Source organism: Nycticebus coucang, chromosome 9 (assembly GCF_027406575.1).
Source record: "Nycticebus coucang isolate mNycCou1 chromosome 9, mNycCou1.pri, whole genome shotgun sequence".
Taxonomy (NCBI): domain Eukaryota; kingdom Metazoa; phylum Chordata; class Mammalia; order Primates; family Lorisidae; genus Nycticebus; species Nycticebus coucang.
Window position 1 is genome coordinate 67,300,038 of NC_069788.1, and position 24,519 is coordinate 67,324,556.

At 39.4% G+C, this 24,519-nt stretch overlaps 1 protein-coding gene across 8 annotated transcripts in view; it reads right to left on the bottom strand.

Moving 5' to 3' along the window:
• Positions 1–5,049: 5,049 nt before the first annotated feature.
• HIVEP1 (HIVEP zinc finger 1) overlaps positions 5,050–24,519 on the bottom strand; it is a 169,915-nt gene continuing 150,445 nt past the window's right edge. For all 8 annotated transcript variants that reach the window (XM_053602464.1, XM_053602465.1, XM_053602466.1 and 5 more), the window contains 2 exons: positions 8,252–8,763; positions 5,050–6,744 (listed from right to left, as the gene is read on the bottom strand). In XM_053602464.1, the coding sequence (XP_053458439.1) occupies positions 5,584–6,744; positions 8,252–8,763 (1,673 nt within the window). In that variant the 3' untranslated portion in view covers positions 5,050–5,583. The remainder of the gene's footprint in view (positions 6,745–8,251; positions 8,764–24,519) is intronic.

Sequence of the window (24,519 nt, forward strand, 5' to 3'; positions counted from 1 at the left end):
ACTCAGGCCAGATATTTGCTGCATACAAGAGTCACATCTTACTGTAAAAGATAAATATAGACTCTGGTTGAAAGGATGGTCATCCATATTTCAGGCAAATGGTAATCAGAAAAAAGCAGGTGTTGCAATTCTATTTGTAGACACAATAGGCTTTAAACCAACAAAAGTTAGGAAGGATAAGAATGGTCACTTCATATTTGCTAAGGGTAATACTCAATATGATGAGATTTCAATTATGAATATTTATGTACCCAACCATAATGCACCTCAATTTATAAGAGAAACTCTAACAGACATGAGCAACTTGATTTCCTCCAGGTCCATAATAGTTGGAGATTTCAACACTCCTTTGGCAGTGTTGGATAGATCCTCCAATAAGAAGCTGAGCAAAGAAATTTTAGATTTAAACCTAACCATACAACATTTGGATTTAGCAGACATCTACACAACATTTCATCCCAACAAAACTGAATACACATACCTTTCATCAGCTCATGGAACATACACCAAAATCGATCACATCTTAGGTCACAAGGGTAACCTCAGTAAATTTAAAGGAATCGAAATTATTCTTTGCATCTTCTCAGACCACCATGGAATAAAAGTTGAACTCAGTAACAACAGGAATCTGCATACTCATACAAAAACACGGAAGTTAAATAACCTTATGCTGCTGAATGATAGCTGGGTCAGAGATGAGATTAAGAAGGAAATTGCCAAATTTTTGGAATAAAACGACAATGAAGAAACGAATTATCAGAACCTCTGGGATACCGCAAAGGAGTCCTAAGAGGGAAATTTATAGCACTGCAAGCATTCCTCAAGAGAATGGAAAGAGAGGAAATTAACAACTTAATGGGACATCTCAAGCAACTGGAAAAGGAAGAACATTCCAACCCCAAACACAGTAGAAGAAAAGAAATAACCAAAATTAGAGCAGGATTAAATGAAATTGAAAACAAAAGAATTATATAACAGATCAATAAATCAAAAAGTTGGTTTTTTAAAAAAAGTCAATAAAATACATAAACCTCTGCCTAACCTAACCAGGAAAAAAAGAGTAAAATCTCTAATTTCATCAATCAGAAATGACAAAGACAAAATAACAACAGAAACCTCAGAAATTCAAAAAATCCTTAATGAATATTACAAGGAACTTTATTCTCAGAAATATGAAAATCTGAAGGAAATTGACCAATACTTGTAAGCATGTCACCTTCCAAGACTTAGCCAGAATCAAGTGGAAATGTTGAACAAGCCAATATCAAGTTCTGAAATAGCATCAACCATATGAAATCTCCCTAAAAAGAAAAGCCCAGGACCAGATAGCTTCATGTCAGAATTCTACCAAACCTTTACAGAGGAACTGGTACCTATATTACTCAACCTGTTCCAAAATGTAGAAAAAGAAGGAAGACTACCCAACACGTTCTATGAAGCAAACATCACCCTGATCCCCAAACCAGGAAAAGACACAAGAAAAGAAAATTATAGACCAATATCACTAATAAATATAGATGCAAAAATATTCAACAAGATCCTAACCAACAGAATCCAGCAACACATCAAACAAATTATACATCATGACCAAGTCAGTTATATCCCAGGGTCTTAAGGTTGGTTCAATATACGTTAAATCTATAAGTATAATTCAGCACATAAACAAATTAAAAAACAAAGACCATATGATTCTCTCAATTGATGCAGAAAAAACTTTTGATAATATCCAGCATTCATGATCAGAACACTTAAGAAAACTGGTATAGAAGGGATATTTCTTAAACTGATAGAGGCCATCTACAGCAAAACCACAGCCAATATCAATTGAATGGAGTAAAATTGAAATCATTTCCACTCAGATAAGGAACCAGACAAGGCTGCCCATTGTCTCCACTACTCTTTAACATTGTAATGGAAGTTTTAGCCATCACAATTAGGGAAGAAAAGGAGATCAAGGGTATCCATATAGGGTCAGAAGAGATCAAACTTTCGCTCTTCGCAGATGGTATCATCGTATATCTGGAAAACACCAGGGATTCTACTACAAAACTCTTAGAAGTGATCAAGAAATACAGCAGGATCTCAAGTTACAAAATCAACATTCATAAATCGGTGCCTTTATATATACCAATAGTCAAGCTGAAAAAACAGTTAAGGACTTTATTCCTTTCACAGTAGTGCCAAAGAAGATGAAATACTTGGGAGTATACCTAACAAAGGACATGAAAGACCTCTATAAACAGAACTATGAAACTTTAAGAAAAGAAATAGCTGAAAATGTTAACAAATGGAGAAACATACCATGCTCATGTCTGGGAAGAATCAACATTGTTAAAATGTCTACACTACCCAAAGCAATATATAATTTTAATGCAATTCCTATTAAAGCTCCATTGGCATATTTTAAAGATCTTGAAAAAGTAATACTTCTCTTTATATGGAATCAGAAAAAACCTCGAATAGCCAAAACATTACTGAGCAATAAAAACACAGCAGGAGGAATCACACCACCAGACCTGAGACTGTACTATAAATCGATAGTGATCAAAATAGCATGGTACTGGCACAAAAACAGAAAAGTAGATGTCTGGAACAGAATAGAGAACCAAGAGATGAATCTAGCTACTTACCATTATTTGCTCTTTAACAAGCCAATTAAAAACATTCAGTGGGGAAAAGATTCCCTATTTAACAAATGGTGCTGGATGAACTGGCTGGCAACCTGTAGAAGACTGAAACTGGACCCACACCTTTCACCATTAACTAAGCTAGACTCTCACTGGATTAAAGATTTAAACTTAAGACATGAAACTATAAAAATACTAGAAGAGAGTGAAGGGAAAACCCTTGAAGAAATCGGTCTGGGCAAGTATTTCATGAGGAGGACCCCCCCGGGCAATTGAAGCAGCTTCAAAAATACACTACTGGGACCTGATCAAACTAAAAAGCTTCCGCACAGCCAAGAACACAGTAAGTAAAGCAAGCAAACTGCCCTCAGATTGGGAGAAGATATTTGCAGATTATGTCTCTGACAAAGGTTTAATAACCAGAATCCACAGAGAACTCAAACGTATAAGCAAGAAAAGAACAAGTGATCCCATCGCAGGCTGGGCATGGGACTTGAAGAGAAACTTCTCTGAAGCAGACAGGCGCAAGGCTACAGACATATGAAAAAATGCTCATCATCTTTAATCATCAGAGAAATGCAAATCAAAACTACCTTGAGATACCATCTAACTCCAGTAAGATTAGCCCAAATCACAAAATCCCAAGACCAGAGATGTTGGCGTGGATGTGGAGAAAAGGGAACACTTCTTCACTGCTGGCAGGAATACAAATTAATACATTCGTTTTGGAAAGACGTTTGGAGAACACTTAGAGATCTAAAAATAAATCTGCCATTTAATCCTGTAACTCCTCTACTAGGTATATACCCAGAAGACCTAAAATCACATTATAACGAAGATATTTGTACCAGAATGTTTATTGCAGCCCAATTCATAATTGCTAAGTCATGGAAAAAGCCCAAGTGCCGATCGATCCACGAATGGATTAATAAATTATGGTATATGTACACCATGGAATATTATGCAGCCTTAACAAAAGATGGAGAATTTCTCTCTTTCACGTTTACTTGGATAGAGCTGGAACATATTCTTCTTAGTAAAGTATCTCAAGAATGGAAGAAAAAGTATCCAATGTACTCAGCCCTACTATGAAACTAATTTATGGCTTTCATATGAAAGTTATAACCCAGTTATAACCTAAGAATATGGGGAAGGGGGAGAGGGAGGGTAGGGAGGGAGGAGGACAGACAGAGGGAGGGTGATTGGTGGAATTACACCTGTGGTGCATCTTAACAAGGGTACATGTGAAACTTAGTAAATGTAGAATATAAATGTCTTAATGCAATAACTAAGAAAATGCCAGTAAGGCTATGTTAACCAGTGTGATGAAAATGTGTCAAACTGTTTATAAAAACAGTGTATTGTGCCCCATGATCGCATTAATGTACACAGCTATGATTTAATAATAATAAAAATATATATATATAAAAAGTATTTTTATTGCTTTTGAGAATTTTGACACTTAAGTCAGTGGGAATGTAATGTAAATGGAAGTCAGTGTAATGTAAATGTAAGTGGAAGCATGCATCTAAGGCACCCTAGGCCATGAGAGCCTGCTGTGCAACCTGGAGGTCCTAATTTAGATTAGGACACACAGGTCCAGATGCAGGTGCCCTTCCCGAAGTCACGGACATGAAGCAGGGGCTGGCTAGCAGTGGGGCCTCTAAACTCCTTTGTATGTACCACCCCTACTACCTTTGCACCAAACTGTAATCTGACCAAGTTCATGTCCCAGCAATCTTCATGAAGTAGGCCCATGATCATACTAATGTACACAGCTATGATTTAATAAAAAAATAAAAAAATAAAATGTGAATACATTGCCTTAATGATATACTAAATATTCAAATTCTAGCATTAATGTTTTTTCTCACAAACCAAGCATCTATAACCCTTAGGTAATAATGCACATCACTGCAGTGATAATTGTAGGCTCCCCCACTTCCATTTTTCCGAATAAGCAAGGATAGTTAAACTTCCATGCCTACATTTAAGACCTTTGCAAATTTCAGGCTGTATGCTAACTTACAGAAAGCTTTCTGAAATATTTAATCTAATAATAACTATGAAATGACTTCTCACAAATAAGAAAAATAGGTCTCTCAGTTGTATGGATTGAAGATAAAAGTTTCACATGGCAGGTAGAATGGCCACTGAAAGCCAGGTGTAGTGGTGTGCCCAGAGTCCCAGCTACTCAGGAGGCTGAGGCAGGAGAACTGCTTGAGCTCAAGTCAGGAGTTGGAGACCAGCCTGGACAACACAGTAGGGTGGGGGTGGGGTGTGAGGAGAGTCTACTAAAGTCCCTGTTTTTCTCAAGTAAGGTGGTGGGGGGGATGTGGAAAAAAACAGAACCTTCAGCTGTTTTCCAAACACAGATTAGTGATCACTAGATGATGTAAAGAAGGAACAACTAAGGCAATTGTAAAGTCAGTAAACAATATTTTACTGAAACATTTCATAACACAGAAAATCTGTCTGAAGTGTAAAGTTACAGCCTTACACAAGGACAGACTTATTTTCAAAGACTAATAGGAATACAATAAATATGGAGTTTACATACTAATTTACACACAGAAACTCTGCCCCACAGCCATAAAATTCATATTGAACAGTGCAACATATAATTTAATCATCTGATTTATTTGACAGGTTTTCCTTACTAAAACACAAATAACTACCTGGTTTTCATATACATATATAATATTTTTTATGTATATAGATATTCAACAATTTGTACAGTTTCTAAACATAAAACTCCTAAAAGGCACAATTGTCTATACAACATGTACAAAAATGGCTGGAGCTGACACAAAACAACAATTATTGGTCAAAAGTTCATGATTGCACAAATATTAGTCGTGAGTTTATGCCAGAAAAATGTGCTTTAAGGAAAGGAGGGTTTTCAAAGAAACCTTTAAGTGTTATTAAAAAAGAAACAATTTAAAAATAAAGCCCACTAGGTGGCTATCACCAGCCGGTCCTCGTCCTCGTCGCTGCTCACGTCGCTGAACTGCACTGGGGGCTGCCTCCGTGGCAGCGCTGTGGGCCTGGGCCCCGGGCCCTCCGGAGGGAGGACCTGCCGGCCGGCTGACCTTGCGACCCCTTCGGCCTGGGCCTGCAGCGGGTCTGCGGCCGGCTGGCCCTGCCTGCGGGCGAGTTCAGGGCTGGGCTGCACATGATTTGCCGAGGCCGCCTTCTCTGTGTCCATCTTGCTTGAGCCATCGACCCGTCCGTGGGCTGCAGGTGGGGCCAGGCCTTTGTGGGTGTGTTCCCGCTGGATGTTAGGGGACCCCTGAGGAGATTCTGTCCTGCTGACCTGGTTTGCGTCAGCTACATTAGTCTGCATGGGTTGCTTCTCGCGGGCTTTGCTCTGCGAAGCTGGGGTGTCGGGGGGCCCCTGCGCGTCCACGGGTACTTGACTGACAGAGGGGATCAGGGCGGGCAAGGCTATGTTCAGGATCTGCAGACCTGGAATGTGCGCTTGAGGGGCCGGGCTGCTCTGCGAGGAAGGGGCGGCGGTCAGGACCTGCAGCCCCAGCGCGTTCAAGGCCAGTCCCGGGGGACGCACTTGTGGGGCCACGTTCGCATTGGCGAGGCCGACGATATTGACGGTTTCCATGCTTAATGACGGAAGGGACTGCAAGCCCGGCGTGCTGAGGTTCTGAAGGCCTGGCACACGGATTTGGCCAATGGGAATACACCGCACGACACTGCTTAACTCAGCCACTGCAGCGGGGTTGGTAGTACCAGACACCTCTGTGACCGTGTCCCCAGGGGCGCCCATAGTTCTGTGCACAACACTGACGGCGGGGATTGTGAGCTGCACTGGCCCAGCCTGGAGGGGCACAAACGTGGAGTAGGTGAGGCCAGCAGGGACCACGTGGATGCCCCCGACTGGAACCACGTTGTAAGGTGTCCTTGACTGCTGCTGGGAATGCAAAGGAAGGTGGCTGAACAAACGTGTCTGGGGAGAAGGCAAGCCTGGGGCCGGCTGCAGAGTCGCCTGCGATGTTTGCTCCTGAAGGTGAGGGGCGGGCGAGGACACGGAAGGCATCCCCGCTGCCGTCAGAGGGCTGTGCTTGGCTGCAGCGGGAGGGAGTCCTGCAGATGAAGAGCTCTAAAGGAGAGAGAACAATCCTTTTGCATCAGGGCTTCCTTAATCACTGAGCCAAAGACGCTAGTCCTAATCTATTCCTTTCCCAGAGATAAAAGTACATACATGTGTATTTTATAAAAATGAGTAGCTTGCTAAAATATTCTGATTTTTAAAAATAAATTTCTAATTAACGATCTATGACATAGTTCATTTCTTTCTTTTCTAGTACAAGTAACAGGAACACATTTTGTACAGTTCTTCGCAAAATTTCCAAACAAATTTCCTGGCTATCATCACATACTGAGAGTAAATCTGAGAGGTGAACACAGTTATATTCTTCTGTGGTTGTCATTATTCCTAACACTGCCAGTTCCACCTTATTTCAGAGATGAGGAGTTGCTGAGAAATTCAGATACTAGTTGGCTGTGTCAACACACTGTGGACAAAGTAGCCAGAGGATCACTGAATCATGAAGAAAGAGGTATCATTAAGGTCTGTTCATTCTTGTTCCTTCATTTGCATTTTATGAAATGTCTACTGAAAACCACATTTCCAGGAGTTGGAACATATGCAAGAGATTTTGGGGATGGAGAAGCTGAGTGAGGGGCTAATATATTACTTTTTCCTTGATAATACCTACCTATACTATAGAGCAACATTATTTTACACATTAACTTAATTTCTATGTTAATGTAATTTAAACATTAGTATAATTTGACTATACTATATTAATTTATGCTAGACAGTCTATAAAAATCCAAGTTTTTAGTCTTTTTCTCCAATGTAGCAAATCAAAACCCTTCACATTTAGAAATAAATCCTAGTGCAATATTCAATACATACTAGAGGTAAGAAAACTGTCAGTGAGGGAAGAATGAATTCCTCCCAGAATCAACCACTTATCATGAGACGGCCAGAGGTGGAGCAGGGATCACCCCCAGCCCACTGAGGGTGCCTTTTGGGAGGACTGTGTCTGCCTTCAGCTGGTTCTTGGAGAGAAAACTGTCCTAGGCTGCTACAGCAATTTGATCATTGAAGCAAAAAGTGAACTTGATATGTTTTTGTTCACATTAACTTTGCCACAGAAACGGGTAGGTGTCTTGCTAATGGGGACAAAGTGCAAAACATGTAAATGATGTAGTGTGAATAGGTGACACCAATACCCGAAGAAAACAGGCTGGGGGGTGGGGTGGGGGGCTCTGGGATAAACCTCCCCAGGATCTGTGTTCCCAGTTGAAACACACATATTTTTATTAAAAAAAAAAATTTAAATAACTAATATATAGAAAAAACAAGTATGTTTTTTTAAGAACCATTTGTTTCTTTCACAGATTTATAATATAACATGTGAATTATGATTAGTCCAAAGGACATAAATGTCCTCTGCTCTTAAATATTAAAACAAAAATAAAGTCATATAAACTATCTGGCCATAAATCATGTAGGTGCCTTATTTTCTTAAGCCATTAGATTCCCATATTTAATAGGTTAAAAAGAAAAAAGAAAAGAACAATCTTTAATTGTTTACCTGTGTTAAAGCAATAGCCTTTCCAGCCACAGAACTTCTTAGAACCTCTTCTGATTCAGAATAGTCCACAGACATCTGATGACATGGGGATCTGGGTGCAGTTTCTGGTGACCTGGAAGAGTCTGCAGGAGGAACCACCTCATCGTCACCCCTTGCAGTACGCTGCCCGGCCTTCCCCAGAAAGTCTGTCTTCCGACTGTAGTCAGACTGTACTGAGCTCAGGACTGTCATCTTGGTGAGTAAGGCTCTAGGCAGAACATCCATTGGGTCTGTGTGTGCCCCAGAAAAGCAGTCGCTAATCCTGATGTCCTCATCCGCACCCACAGAGTCCTGAAGGCTACTTCTGGACGGAAAGTGCTGCGGGCTGGCTGTGACGGAGGGTGCGGCTGACAGGACTGACTCAGTCTGGCTATCTTCATCGTCGTCTTCATTTTCATTATCGTCCTCCTCTGGGCCATCAGATTCTTCAAGGTCATATCCAGACCGCTCACAACTGAATCTTTGTTTCTCATCTAATAAAAACCAAAAGGATATGTTACAGAATGTTTTGCAAGTAGACAAAAGCACTTTTTCATGTTTTGTAAGTCCAGCAACACTTTGAGGATTATAAAAGAGAAGGACTCTGCCTGCAAAAAAGCCTAGTTGAGGAGAATGACAAGAAGATTACGTCAGTGCAACAGGACGCAGAGGAGTGGGGCCCTGAGGGAGGGGCATGGCCAGGCAGGCTGTGCTGAGGAGGAGGAAAACAGAAGGAGCCCCAGGAGGAATGAAACGGGCAGCGGGGAATACGCAAAGAAACTCAGAAAGGAAGGCTTCAAATGTTTTACTCAAAAAATTGTAAAACACAACTGAACTATATAAAAAATTAATAAAGGGTTCAATGCAAATCTTTGACTGACCTCTTTTTCTCTATCTACTTCTCTGTATCTTCCTTTCATTCGAACAAATTAAAACAAATACAAACAATGATGGCACATTTGGTATTTGTAAGCGACATAATTTTCCTTAATACTTGAATAGATTGTTGACACGTTTCAATTGTCCTGAGTAGAAACAGTCATTGAATATTTAAGCTGCTTTCTTCTTTTTCATTTACTAAGAGAGGTGCTCACGTTTTCTGTCAATTTTTTTTCTGTAATATGACTAAAACCCATTTCTCACAGGAAGGGTGGTATTATCTGAAAGTCATTAATATCAACCTCATAAATGCATAATGTGAGTCTGGCTTTAACGAGGACTATTCAAAGATGGTCTAGGAAACGGTTTCGAAATTCCCATCAGCTCATGTAGGACTTAGCTTAAAACATTCACCTATTTAAACTCTTGCAAATTAGGGGCTCTCTTCCTTAGCAAGCTAACAAACTTAAGGACGATTGAAACATCTACCTCGTTTCTTTGTCCCTGAGATATAATAAAGATACAATAAAGACAACAAATAGCTCAGCAGTGACACATTCTGCATTTACATGTATTTTCTGAAGAGTGAAAAATAAAACAAAATTAAGTCATAGATATTTTTCCTGGCTTTCCCAAATGGTCTACACATTAATTTATTTTACTATTCTCTCTTTCTATACAATAAGGTCAGTTTTTTAGAGAAAAGTCTCGGAATGCTTATACCAAAACATTTAGGGGTGATTATTTCTAGGTGATAAAAAGGACTACAACTTGCTATTTATCATGAGCATGTTAGTTTTATAATTAAAAAACTCAAAGATACACATAAAATATATGCATTTAAGTTTCTTTATTATGAGATCTCATAAGCCTTTTGCTTTCAGGGTTCTACTAGTATGTTATAAAATAAGTAATACAATAATACCAAAGTTTTGAATTCCACTGGGGGACTGTGCTAGAGACAGAATGGGTGAGTTCTGGGCAAATGCCCAGAATCCTGCCTCAGATATTTCTCCTGTATTTTGTCTGATGTTTGACATTCTAAAATTAGAGCGTTATCCTCAATTTAACCTGAACTTACCACATCAGTGCCAAATCAGAGTTTGGTTTTTAGAGATGCATCTCCTTTTAAAGAAGAAAAAGAGAGAAGCCTGGCAGGAACCAGGATGACGGGGAGAACAGGTTCCTGGCTGATTTCATCCAAGGCCACCATGCTGCAAAGTCTAACTAGGATAAGACTGCTTTACTTTCGAAACTATTTCTATTTCTATATGTGTATATATATATATATATATATATATAAAAAAGAGTGGACCTAACTTTCCATTTACAACTTTTCCCAAAAGCACCAAAAGCCAAAGTCCCAGACAATCAATAATCTAAAATCTAAGGAGAATCAGGTCTGTGGGAAAAGGGTGACACAGCTTATGTCTCAAGCAGTCAGTCACAGGCAAGCGTGGGTTGGCAGGACTGTGTGAAAGCTCTGGGGGCCACACTTTCTTTCAGGACCTTCGTCACAACACCCTGCCTCCCCAAATGAAAGCACTGGGAGTAAAAAGGGCATGAAGTGCCCCTGCGGCCCAGAGCTGGGAGAGAAGAGAAACAGCCATACAGGAGCGGGGAAAATTTCACCTAGATCTATCTCCCCTCCCCCACCTGGGAAAAGAAAGCCTTATCTTGTGAAGGGACCACTGGCGAAAACTCACTACAGGTAGAAAGGAAAAAGGAGAAACAGTCCAACTTGACTTTGGGGAGGGGCATTACAGCAGAGCCCGCCACAGCAACTGAGGGAGGGACAGTGGAACGGAGGAAGCTCAGACACCCCAGAACAGGATGCATGTGGGAGGCCAGCTCAGTCAGCAGAGAGACAGCACCATTCTCCTCCTCACCCACCAAAACCAGGAATTTGAGGCCAGCCTGACCTTGCAAGACCCCATCTCCACATTAAAAGTAGAAAATTAGCCGGGCGTGGTGGTATGCCCGTAGTCCCAGTTGCTCAGGAGGCTGAGACAGGAGGATCACTGAGCCAGAAGTTGGAGGTTGCAGTGAGTTTTGATGATGCCATTAAACTCTAGCCCAGGTGACAAAGTTAGAACTCATCTCAAAAAGAAAAAAATACATATAGTAAGTATATTTATAATGCAGAGTGCTGCCAGACACCACCTTAGCCAATTGACGAAAGGTTACTGTGACTGACGATACCCATACTGTCACGTACACTGTTACAAGGTCCTAAGGAAAGCACACCACCCTGTGCTATATTCCTCAATAACGCACACCCTCAATCTAGTAATGAATACACCAGAAAACCCCAAGTCCAGAAACCTTCATCAAAATAACTGATCAATACCCTAAAAAAAAGTGTCCAGGTCATGAACGACAGGAAAAACTGAGAAGCACACAAAAACAAAATTCACTGTGGGGTCCGGGGACAGAAAGTAGACTTGCTGGGAAAACTGGTAAAATTGGAATGAGTGGCATCCTTCAGTTAGTAACGCTGAGCTGAGGTTCATTTCTCAGTGTTGACAGATGCTCCATGGCTATGCAAGAGGCTGACACAGGAGTAGCTGGCCAAGAGAAGATGGGGACTCTCTATGCTACGTTTCTGTAAGATCAAAATTATCCTTCAAAAAATAGAGTTAGGAAAACCTGTCATGATCTAGGGTCTCTATTTACTCTACAGAATGACACCAACATTCTGTCTTTCAGATAAGTGTGCACAACGTCCACCTCTCGCCTATCCTCATAGTCAAACCAAGACTTTTCTGATTTTTTTTTAATTTCCTATTGTTTAATAGGACACTATCAATTCTTGAAGTCACTTCCAACATTTCTACTGCTTAATTTAGACACACACAAAATTTCTCCTAAATGTACCCTAACACAGATATGTTTTAAATTATTACTTCTTAAAAGTGCTTATTTTGTATCTATTTTTGCATTTCTTATTCAACTGTACCTATGATAACAAAAGGGTTCTACTCTGGTTCCATAAAAGATGCTAGCTTGTGCTATGAACAAACCAATTCCATTTGATCATAATTACGGACTAACCAAGAATTTGACTTTTTCTCCAAGAATGATTAAAAAACTAAACAACACAGGTAATTATTTAAAGTGTTAATCCCACAGCTCACAAGTGTCAGAACTGAGATTCAAGTCCATATTTGTGCTACAGAGTCAACATTTAATTATATTTTTTAAAATCTAACTATAATAATAGAATAATTGGGTAAAGAAAGAATTATAGTCAACAAGCTAGCTTACACATTTGTATGAGTGCAATGTTTACAGATAAAGACATTACAAGCTTCATCTAATTATTTGATTATACATGGTAGAATATATAAGATATACTTCCAAGAAGAATTTAAACTAATATTTGAAATACTTAAATTTCACAAGTATACTGCATTTTATATTAACTATAAAAGTTTAATAATTCTAGGCATAAAAACAAAACCAGAGGCATCACTCTACCAGACTTCAGATTATATTACAAGTCCACAGTGAGCAAAACAGCATGGTATTGGCACAAAAACAGAGATATAGACATATGAAACAAAATAGAAAACCAAGAGATAAAATCAGTCTCTTATCTCCACCTGATCTTCGATACACCCAACAAAGCATGCACTGTGGAAAAGAATCCCTATTCAACAAATGGTACTGGGAGAACCAGATAACCATATGTAAAAGACAGAAACTGGACCTGCACCTTTCACCACTGGGGAAAGATTTTATGACGAAGACTACTGTGGCAATCACAACAACAACAAAAATAAACAAATGAGGCTTAAGCTGAAAAGCTTCTGCACAGCTAAGGACACAACAATTAAAGCAAATACACAACCTTCAAAATGGGAAAAAATATTTGCATATTATGACTCTGACAAAGGGTTGATAACTAGGATCTACAGAGAACTCAAATTCATCAACAAAAAAAGAACAAACAATTCCTTCTATCATTGGGTAAGAGACAGGAACAGAACCTTCTCAGAGGGAGACAGAAGAATGGCTAACAAACATTTGAAAAAAATGCTCATTGTCCCTAATTATCAGAGAAATGCAAATCAAAACCACCCTGAGATATAACATAACTTCCATGAGAATAGCCCACATCACAAAGTCCCAAAGCTGCAGATGCTGGTGCAGATGTGGAGAGAAAGGAACACTTTTACATTGGTGGTGGGACTGCAAACTAACACAGCCTCTTTGGAAAGAAGCATGGAGAATCCTTAAAGAACTCAAATTAGACCTCCCATTTGATCCTGCAATCCCATACTAGGCATCTACCCAGAAAAAAAAAAATATCATTTTATTATAAGGACATTTGCATTAGATTGTTTATCACAGCTCAATTTATAATCGTTAAGATATGGAAACAGCCTAAATGCCCACCAACCCACGAATGGATTAACGAACTGTAGTATATGTATACTATGGTATACCTATAGCCATTAAAAAAGATGGAGAGTTTACATTTTTTGTGTTAACGTGGAAGAAGTTGAAGCACATTCTTCTCAGCAAAGTATCACAAGAATGGAAAAGCAAGTATCCAGTGAACTCAATACTAATATGAAGCCAGTAGATGATTTAATACATGCCCACATAAGAGAAAAACTCAAATCAATTCAATGGGGGGAGGGAGAAGGCATGAGCAGGGAGAGGGGAGGAAGGAAGGGGATTGGTGTGGGCACAATGTAAGGATATACGGCACAACTCTGGGGTGAAGGACACAACTACGGAGGGACGCTACCTAACAAACGCAAACATTATAACCTAGTTGTCTGTATCCTCACATTAATCCAAAATTTAATAAAAAGTTTAAGAATTCAGTTATACAGTGTATTAGAAATATTTTAAAATCTTTCTTAATTGTTTTCAAAAAGCATCCTGATTTCTTTTTCAGTATACGCAATTTATACAAAGAATTTGAAAACAAGAACATATATTTTTTAAAGGGAGGATATAAAACTATTAGGCTCCATTTTAATCTGATTTTCCTTATTCAGATCACATTCCAGATCAGAGTTAGTAGAAGTACGGGTGGGGATATACGGCCAGCTTCCTGGACTTTTCTTTCTCTTTGGACACAGCCACACATCTGCAGCTTGGAGAGAACTTAGAGGGCTGGGATTCTCTCCTGGGTCCCCTTCCCTGGGGTAAGGAGAGAGTGATGTTTCTCTCTCTGAATGTATAGTAGCTAGAATCTCTTGAAGGGGAAAACCACCATCAAAGTTTAAACACCTGAAAATGAATTTTAAATCACTACATATTTGTTAAACAAGGTTGATTATTTTGGGGTGATAGGAAAAAAGCTGGGTAGCTTAAAAAGAGGACAGGTATCCTTTTAAATATCCACAGCACCCAAATAAAGCCCAGAAAACTCTGCTCTCAGTTTGGACTCATCCTAGTCACAATACTTTACCTTACTTCCCTGTCCCCTTAACTTCTACCTTACCCCTCTAAAGATGACTACTTTACTCATTCAGAACTTCTGCTGATAGAAGATCCAGAAATGAAGAAGGCTGTGCTTTGCCTATGATCAACATGACAGTGAGGAAGAGAACAAGGATTTGCTACTGACTACAAAAACTGAACCATGTGTGACTTGGTGATGTGGCTTACTTTGCTACTGCATGCTACTTAGTATCTTCGATACTATCTTGAGTACCTGTTATATGAGGGATTGGCAAGCTCTGGTCCCTAGCCATATGTGGCTCTCTGCCTGTTCTGGGGAATAAGGTTTTACTTGAACACAGACAGGCTTATTCATTTACTAATTATTTATAACTTCTTTTGTGCTATAATCACCAAGTCTAGTAGTCATGGCAGAGAATGGCCTGCAAATCCTAAAATATTTACTATTTGGCCCTTTACCCCATGACAGAGCTGATACCAAACCATCTTAAACAAGGAAGTTATACTGCCTATGACCAGAATATACCCAAGTCAGGAGAGGAGACAAGCTATTTATGGATTCAAGAGTCTTTTCATTGTTCTAATAAGATATACTGACTTTTTCCTATTATATTACAGCTGTTCTTTTCCTGGTATATACAGTATTGCCTAATACTCCAGCAAGGTAGACACTGGGGCTTATCCCTCTGCAGCTATCAGAGACTCTCCAATAGACACCAGTGCATAAGGAAATCCATATTCACTTAAGAAATTCATAAATAAACAGCCCTTCAAAGTTCCATCTAGTTTATGTCCCCCTACACACACTCCCCACTTATCATAAATGTTTCCAATATTCAATAGAATTTTATATCATCACAAGATTCATTTTCTTATGTGCATATGCCACAGGTCATTTTTTTTTTTAAGTAAAGATTTTGATAAATTTATGTCAAACAACTTCCCTAAAGATGCAGTGCAAAACTTGTCTTTTGAAGATCAGTCAGATGAACAGCCACCTGCCCTCCACTGCTGCCAGACAGCGCCACCTGCTGGAAGAGTCAGAGTCCCAGAGGGCACAGAACTCCCCGATGGAGCTCCTGGGGTTCAGCTCTCCCACCCCAACCCACATGCAGTGACAATATTCTTTTGTTGTTGGAGTTTGTCTGTTTTTGTTTCTCTCATATGTTTAGCAATACTACTATGAAAGCCAAATAGGAGCAACCTGGGAGAAAAAATTTTAAAGCATGCAAACACTACTGTGTTGTTTCTTTAAGATGAAAATATCATTAACAACATAATGAACCAGAGTTTAATGTTTGTTAACTTTAGGAAGTCAACAAAAGACTGATAACTATATCATTCATAAATGATTTTAACATTGCTTTAGTTTAACCATAAATCCTAAAACCTATTATACTTTCTTTCATATTCTATATGGACATTCTTTTTAAAAGGAATAACAATATTTTCCATAAAAACCTCCGTGATAACATTCTCCAGGTGAAAAGAAAGATTTGCTGATATTTTTATAAAATTCACTTAAATTATTTTTTTTTTAAGGATAAATGTGATATAGGTTTTAAAATGTATGATCTAACATCATCTTCAAACACACATTGTTATTAAGTACTTAAACCTCAACAAGAATAATATTTCATTGCACTTCTCCATATTAAATAATCCTCCCAAGTTTGGCAGCTGAGGGTACACATTAACATTCCTTGCATTGAAGTCCAACATTCTAATGACAAAAACATTCTTTGGATCAAAGCATAAAAAGAAAATAGCTGGCAGCATGATTTTTGACACAAAAGGTGAAAATTAAAATATAGCACCCCAAGATGACAAGAACAAAACTCCTGAGGTTGTATAATCTGTACGGTAAGAATGTAAGGGAATGTGCAGTGGGGCTGGAGCATATGCTGTAATTGTAGCTTGAGTTGCTAGTCTTAAATTAATGGAAACTTCTTTTAAATGTCAAGTGTCAGACAATCCAAGATGGCGGCCGAGTAACAGCCTCCCTGCAACAGAGCACAGTGAGTCTGGGGAGATAAGACACCAGGCATCTCTGGCTGGTGGTATCTGCCTATAATCATCCCTTTGAGGATACAGAGAGTCAGCAAGGGACTTCTGGACCCCAAGAGGAGGACAAAAACAGTGGAAAAATGGCAAGTGGTTGTGTGTGTCTGATTGACCTAATCACACTGGCAGCCAAAAGTACAAGCAGCAGAGAAACTGCAAACCAGAAAGGCCTTACCTGTGAACTGTTTCAGTGTTTTTGGACTTGGCACTCAGTTGAACTGCCTTTGGGGAGAGCTTGAGCAGGAGTGCGGAGAAATTTGGGCATCGTCCAAGGCCCCAGACTGAGCCGCTAAGCCGGCCGGAGCTAATAATGTGCGGCTGTGGGCCGCAGGGAGCCATTGTGAGAGAACTGCCCCAGCAAGCTCTGGCCTCAGGGTTGCAGAGCAAGGATTGGGCGAGAGCTAGTAACCTAGTGACTGAGCAGCCTACAGGCGGGGACTGAGTTGCCTTACAGCCTTAACCCTCAGGGGCAGAGTGAGAGCGGTTTTGGCACACTGGAGCCTCGTGTTACTGCCCTGGGTAGAGTGCCATGGCGTCACAGCTCATAGCAGCCTCAAACTCCTGGGCTTGGCGCTGCCCGGACCTCCATAAGAGCTGTGCTGCGACCCCCGACCCGAGACCCCGTGCCCACTGGGCCTCCCCTGACCGGGAACTGCGGGAGCCGTGCAACACTGCATCCTCCCTCCTGTACCCTCCCTGCCTCCACATGGGCCCGCTCGTCTGGCCAGGGATTCTAGTAGCCGTGCGCCCTCCGAAGCCCTCCTTGCCTCTGCGCAGAGCCCTTCTCCTGGCCAGAGACTGCTGGAGCCTTGGGCTCTCTGTGCCAAAGACACTGGGCGCCAGGCACTCCCAGAACCATGCACACCACCTCCGAGGCTATTGCTGGATCTGGGTGTGTCACACTCTGGAGCTGCTTCCACAACCAGAACTCCCTGGCTGGGACACTCCCAGAGGAACTACACAGGGCCACTCCCTACAAAGATCCAGCAACAATAGAGTGATCCCGCTGGGGTCTAATCTTGGACAAACACCTCCCAAACTCTGAGGATGGCCAGAGTCAATGGTAAAAAGCAATCATGAGGCGAAATCAACAGAAAAACTCTGGCAATATGAATAGTCAGAGTAGATCAACTCCCCCAAGGAACAATGGGGCAGACACACCACAAAATCCCTTGCACAAACAAATAGCTGAGATGTCAGAAATTGAATTCAGAATCTGGATAGCAAATAAGATCGAATTAGAATTCCAAGCAGTAACCCAAAGGATATCTCAAGAATTCAACAAATTCAAAGACCAAATGACCAAAGATTTTGACACACTGAGAAAAGAAGTTGCAGCCTTCAAAGATCTGAGAAACATAGAATCCCTCCTCAGTAACAGAATAGAGGAAGCAGAAGAATGAATTTCTGACATTGAAGACAAAGCTTTCCAACGCTCCCAAACTCTCAAAGAGGAAGAGAAATGGAGGGTAAAAACAGATTACTCTCTCAGAGAGCTCTGGGATAATTTGTAGAAAACCAATATTCATCTTATAGGGATCCCCAAAAGCGATGAAGTGGCTTCACAAGGCACAGAGTCTCTTACCCATGAGATTATGACGGAGAACTTTCCAGACATGCCATGATATTCTGAAATTCAGATAGCAGACAGTTTCAGAACACCAGCACGACTCAACCCAAATAAGACATCCCCCAGACACATCATAATCAATGTCACTAAAGTTAATATGAAGGAGAAAATTCTGAAAGCAGCCAGATGAAAGAAAACCATTACCTACAAGGGCAAAAATATTAGAATAACTGCAGATCTCTCTGCTGAAACCTTTCAAGCTAGAATAGGATGGTCTTCGACTTTTAATCTCCTAAAACAAAATAACTTTCAAACCAGGATCCTGTACCCAGTTAAACTGAGTTTCATTTATAACGGAGAAATTAAATACTTCAATGACATTCACATGTTGAAGAAATTTGCCATAACTAAACCAGTTCTCCAGGATATTCTCAGACCTATCCTCCATAAAGACCAGTGTAATCCTCCACCACAAAAGTAAACACACACAGAAAATTTAGATCAAATTCCAACGTCCACAGTCGTAAAAGGATTAAAAATGTCCACTGGAGTCTTGAAAGGCTTATCAATATTCTCAATTAATGTGAATGGTTTCAATTGACCTTGAAAGAGGCACAGGTTGGCTGACTGGATACAAAAACTCAAGCCAGATATCTGCTGCATACAAGAATCGCATCTTACATTAAAAGACAAATTTAGACTCAAGGTGAAGGGATGGTCATCTATACTCCAGGCAAATGGAAAGCAGAAAAAAGCAGATATTGCAATGTTATTCGCAGACGCAATAGGCTTTAAACCAACCAAAATAAGGAAGGATAAGGATGGACACTTCATATTTGTTAAAGGTAATACTCAATATGATGAGATTTCAATTATTAATATTCATGCACCCAACCAAACGCACCTAAATTTATAAGAGAAACTCTAACAGACATGAGCAACTTGATTTCCTCCAGTTCCATAGTACTTGGAGATTTTAACACCCCTTTGGCAGTGCTGGATAGATCCTCCAAAAAGAAGCTAAGCAAAGAAATTTTAGATTTAAACTTAACCATTCAACATCTGGATTTAGCAGACATCTATAGAACATTTCATCCCAACAAAACTGAATACACATTCTTCTCATCAGCCCATGGAACATACTCCAAAATTGACCACATCCTAGGCCACAAATCTAACCTCAGCAAATTTAAAAAAATAGAAATTATTCGTTGCATCTTCTCAGACTATCATGGAATAAAAGTTGAACTCCATAACAACAGGAATCTGCATACCCATACAAAAACATGGAAGCTAAACATCCTTATGCTTAAGGATAGATGGGTTATAGACGCAATTAAGAAGGAAATCACCAAATTTTTGGAACAAAACAACAATCAAGAAACGAATTACCAGAACCTCTGGGATACTGCCAAGGCAGTCCTAAGAGGGAAATTTATAGCACTGCAAGCCTTCCTCAAGAAAACGGAAAGAGAGGAAGTTAATAACTTAATGGGACATCTCAAGCAACTGGAGAAGGAAGAACACTCCAACCCCAAACCCAGCAGAAGAAAAGAAATAACCAGAATCAGAGCAGAATTAAATGAAATTGAAAACAAAAGAATTATATGACAGATCAATAAATCCAAAAGTTGGTTTTTTTTGAAAGATCAATAAAATAGATAAACCTTTGGCCAACCTAACCAGGAATAAAAGAGAAAAATCTCTAATTTCATCAAACAGAAATGGTAACGATGAAATAACAACAGACCCCTCAGAAATTCAAAAAATCCTTAATGAATACTATAAGAAAGTCTAGTCTCAGAAATAGGAAAATCTAAAAGAAATTGACCAATATCTGGAAGTATGCCACCTACCATGACTTAGCCAGAATGAAGCGGAAATGTTAAACAGGCCTATATCGCATTATGAAATAGTATCAACTATACAAAATCTCCCTAAAAAGAAAAGCCCAAGACCAGATGGCTTTACCAAACCTTTAAAGAAGAACTAGTACCTATATTACTAAACCTCTTCCAAAATAAAGAAAAAGAAGGAATATTACCCAACACATTGTATGAAGCAAACATCACCTTGATCCCCAAACCAGGGAAAGATCCAACAAGAAAAGAAAATTATACACCAATATCACTAATGAATATTGATGCTAAAATACTCGATAAGATCCTAACAAACAGAATCCAACAACACATCAAAAAAATTATACACCACGACCAAGTGGGATTTATCCCAGGGTCTCAAGGCTGGTTCAATATACGTAAATCTATAAATGTAACTCAGCATATAAACAAACTAAAAAATAAGGACCATATGATTCTTTCAATTGATGCAGAAAAAGCTTTTGATAATATCCAGCATCCCTTCATGATCAGAACACTTAAGAAAATTGGTATAGAAGGGACATTTCTTAAACTAATGAAGGCCATCAACAGCAAACCCACAGACAATATTGTATTGAATGGAGTTAAATTGAAATCATTTCCACTTAGATCAGGAACCAGGCAAGGTTGCCCACTGTCTCCATTGCTCTCTAACATTATATTGGAAGTTTTAGCCATTGCAATTAGTGAAGAAAAGGTGATCAAGGGTATCCACATAGGGTCAGAAGAGATCAAACTTTCACTTTTTGCAGATGATATGATTGGATATCTGGAAAACACTAGGGATTCTACTACAAAACTTTTAGAAGTGATCAAGGAATACAGCAATATCTCAGGCTACAAAATCAACACCCATAAATCTGTAGCCTTTATATATACCAACAATAACCAAGCCGAAAAAACAGTCAAGGACTCTGTTCCTTTCACAGTAGTGCCAAAGAAGATGAAATATTTGGGAGTATACCTAACAAAGGACGTGAAAGATCTCTACAAAGAGAACTATGAAACTTTAAGAAAAGAAATAGCTGAAGATGTTAACAAATGGAAAAACATACCATGCTCATGTCTGGGAAGAATCAACATTGTTAAAATGTCTATACTACCCAATGCAATATATAATTTTAATGCAATTCCTATTAAAGCTCCATTGTCATATTTTAAAGATCTTGAAAAAATAATACTTCGTTTTATATGGAATCAGAAAAAAAACTTGAACAGTCAAAACATTACTCAGCAATAAAAATAAAGCACAAGGAATTACGCTACCTGACCTGAGACTGTACTATAAATCGATAGTGATCAAAACAGCATGGTATTCACACAAAAACAGAGAAGTAGATGTCTGGAACAGAATAGAAAACCAAGAGATGAATCCAGCTATTTAGTGTTATTTGATCTTTGACAAGCCAATTAAAAACATTCAGTGGGGAAAAGATTTCCTATTTAACAAACGGTGCTGGGTGAACTGGCTGGAAACCTATAGAAGATTGAATTGGACCCACACCTTTCACTATTAACTTCAAAGATAGACTCTCACTGGATAAAAGATTTAAACTTAAGACATGAAACTATAAAAATACTTGAAGAAAGTGCAGGGAAAACTCTTGAAGGAATCGGCCTGGGTGAATATTTTATGAAGAGGACTCCCCCAAGCAATTGAAGCAGTACCAAATATACACTACTGGGACCTGATCAAACTAAAAAGATTCTGCACAGCCAAGAACATAGTAAGTAAAGCAAGCAGACAGCCCTCAGAATGGGAGCAAATATTTGTGGGTTATACCTCCAATAAAGGTCTAATGACCTTTATCACATGAATCTACAGAGAACTCAAATATATTAGCAAGAAAAGAACAAGTGATCCCATTTCAGGGTGGGCAAGAGACTTGAAGAGAAACTTCTCGAAAGAGGACAGACACGTGATCTACAAACACATGTAAAAAAGCTCATTAACCTTAATCATTAGAGAAATGCAAATCAAAACTACTTTGAGATATCACCTAACCCCAGTAAGAGTAGCCCACCTAACAAAATCCCAAAACCAGAGATGTTAGCATGGATGTGGAGAAAAGGGCATGCTTCTACACTGCTGGTGGGAATGCACACTAATACATTCCTCTGGAAGGATGTTTGGAGGATACTTAGAGACCTAAAAATAGGCCTGCCATTCGATCCTATAATTCCTTTACTAGGTTTATACCCAGTAGACCAAAAATCACAATATAACAAAGACATCTGTACCAGAATGTTTATTGCAGCCCAATTCATAATCGCTAAGTCATGGAAGAAGCCCAAGTGCCCATCGACCCACGAATGCACTAGCAAATTGTGGTACATGTATACCATGGAATATTATGCAGCCTTAAAGAAAGATGGAGACTTTACCTCTTTCATGTTTACATGGATGGAGCTGGAACATAATCTTCTAAGCAAAGTATCTCAGGAATGGAAGAAAAGGTATCCAATGTACTCAGCCCTACTATGAAGCTAAATTATAGCTTTCATATGAAGGCTATAACCCAACTATAGCACAAGACTATGAGGAAAGGGCCAAGGAAGGGGAAGGGAGGGGGGAGGTTAGGGTGGAGGGAGGGTAATGGGTGGGGCCACCCCTATGGTGTGTCTTAGAATGGGTACAGGCGAAACTTACTAAAGGCAGAATACAAATGTCTACATACAATAACTAAGAAAATGCCATGAAAGCTACGTTGAACAGTTTGATGAGAATATTTCAGATTGTATATGAAACCAGCACATTGTACCCCTTTATTGCACTAATGTACACAGCTATGATTTAACAATGAAAAAAATAATAAAATAAATGCCAAGTGTCCAAGTTTTAATGGGTAGCTTACAAAAATTTATAATTCCCTCTGCTCAATGCAAAATAAACATTTCCCCACATCCCCCTATTTATCCCATTGACAGAAGGAGAATTCATCTGCCAAAAGATTAAGACAGCCATATAGCCTGCTACTGCCAAGGGTGGTAAAGAGTTAAAAAGAGCAAGGGTGTGTGGCTTTCATCACATCATTTTCACATGGCCCTTTAATGAACACACATTTTGCTGGTGACTGACAATCTGCATACAGTGTGGTTGGCAGAGCAGAGAACAGGGTTAGGACCGACTGACAATCTGCATACAGTGTGGTTGGCAGAGCAGAGAACAGGGTTAGGACCCTTGAAAAAAACGAAAGATTGAAGATAAAGCCTAGCAAACAAATACTGAGATTAATTAGGAATAAATCTTGAGAAAACCTTTAGTGAAAAACAAAACAAGGCAGCACCAAAAGGATAATTAAATACAAACATAGCATAAGATCTGGGTTTCCTCAGAAAGCCATGAGCTGACCAAGATAAAAAATGATAATGATGTTTAAAAAATAAATGCTATTTTTTAGTTTTTGGGATGCTTTGTAGAAATACTATTTGGCCTGCTACAAGCATTTAATACACTGTGTTTAATGAATGAAAGCTCTGATTATGCTACAGAAAAGATCAGTTAAATGACTAAGGTCCCAAATGTGTCCTATAAACCTATAAACACCATCTTTAGGTTTCAGGGTGCTGTTCTGCAAACTCTAGCAAGAGTTGTGGCTTTTCTTTTTTAGACTTAGAATCAGGTCTGTCAAATTATGGCCCCCTCCTTTTTTTTTTTTAAGATTCACACCATTTCCTACATGTCTGAGATAATCAATATTTCAATATAGAAGGTCTAACAATTACGTTTGCAAACTTTCCACTGTGCCCTTACATTGGCAGCACTGTACAAACAACTCAGCAAGGTTTCATAACCTTGGTATATCAGTGTCTCATAGCTGTTGATATGTGGCAGTGTCTTGCTAAGGTTCATTAATGTCATGTGTTTTTGTGTGCTGTCATAAGAATGTCAGATTAATGAACAAACATTAAATTTCTTGTTAAACTTGGCAAGAATGGAAGTGAAATCAGAGACAGATTAGTCCAAGTTTATGGGGAGAATGCCATGAAGAAAACAGCAGGGTACACGTGGATTAAACTTTTTCTGAGGGGAGTGAAAGAATCACTGTTGAAGAGAGAGGTCAGGCCTGTCAGTAAGAATCAGAACTGATGAAAACATTGCAAAATTTAATTGGATTATGCATCAAAAGTGTGGGATGACCATGAGAAGCATAGTAGACCAAGTAAACCTCAATAAAGCAGCAGTTAGGAAACTCTTAACTGAAAATCGTGCCATAAGAAAGGTGTCCAGAAGAAGATCACCAATGAACAAAAAAGCAAAAGAGAGTCAAAGTTTGCCAAGACCTTTTGGAGAGGCAAGATGATGTTTTGGGCCCTGTTGTCACTGGTGATGAAACATGGGTGCACCAACATGACCCTGAAACAAAGGATCAAAGTGCACAATGTATGTAGACTTTCAGAAAAGTATGCCAAATCTAATGGTCCTTCTTAAG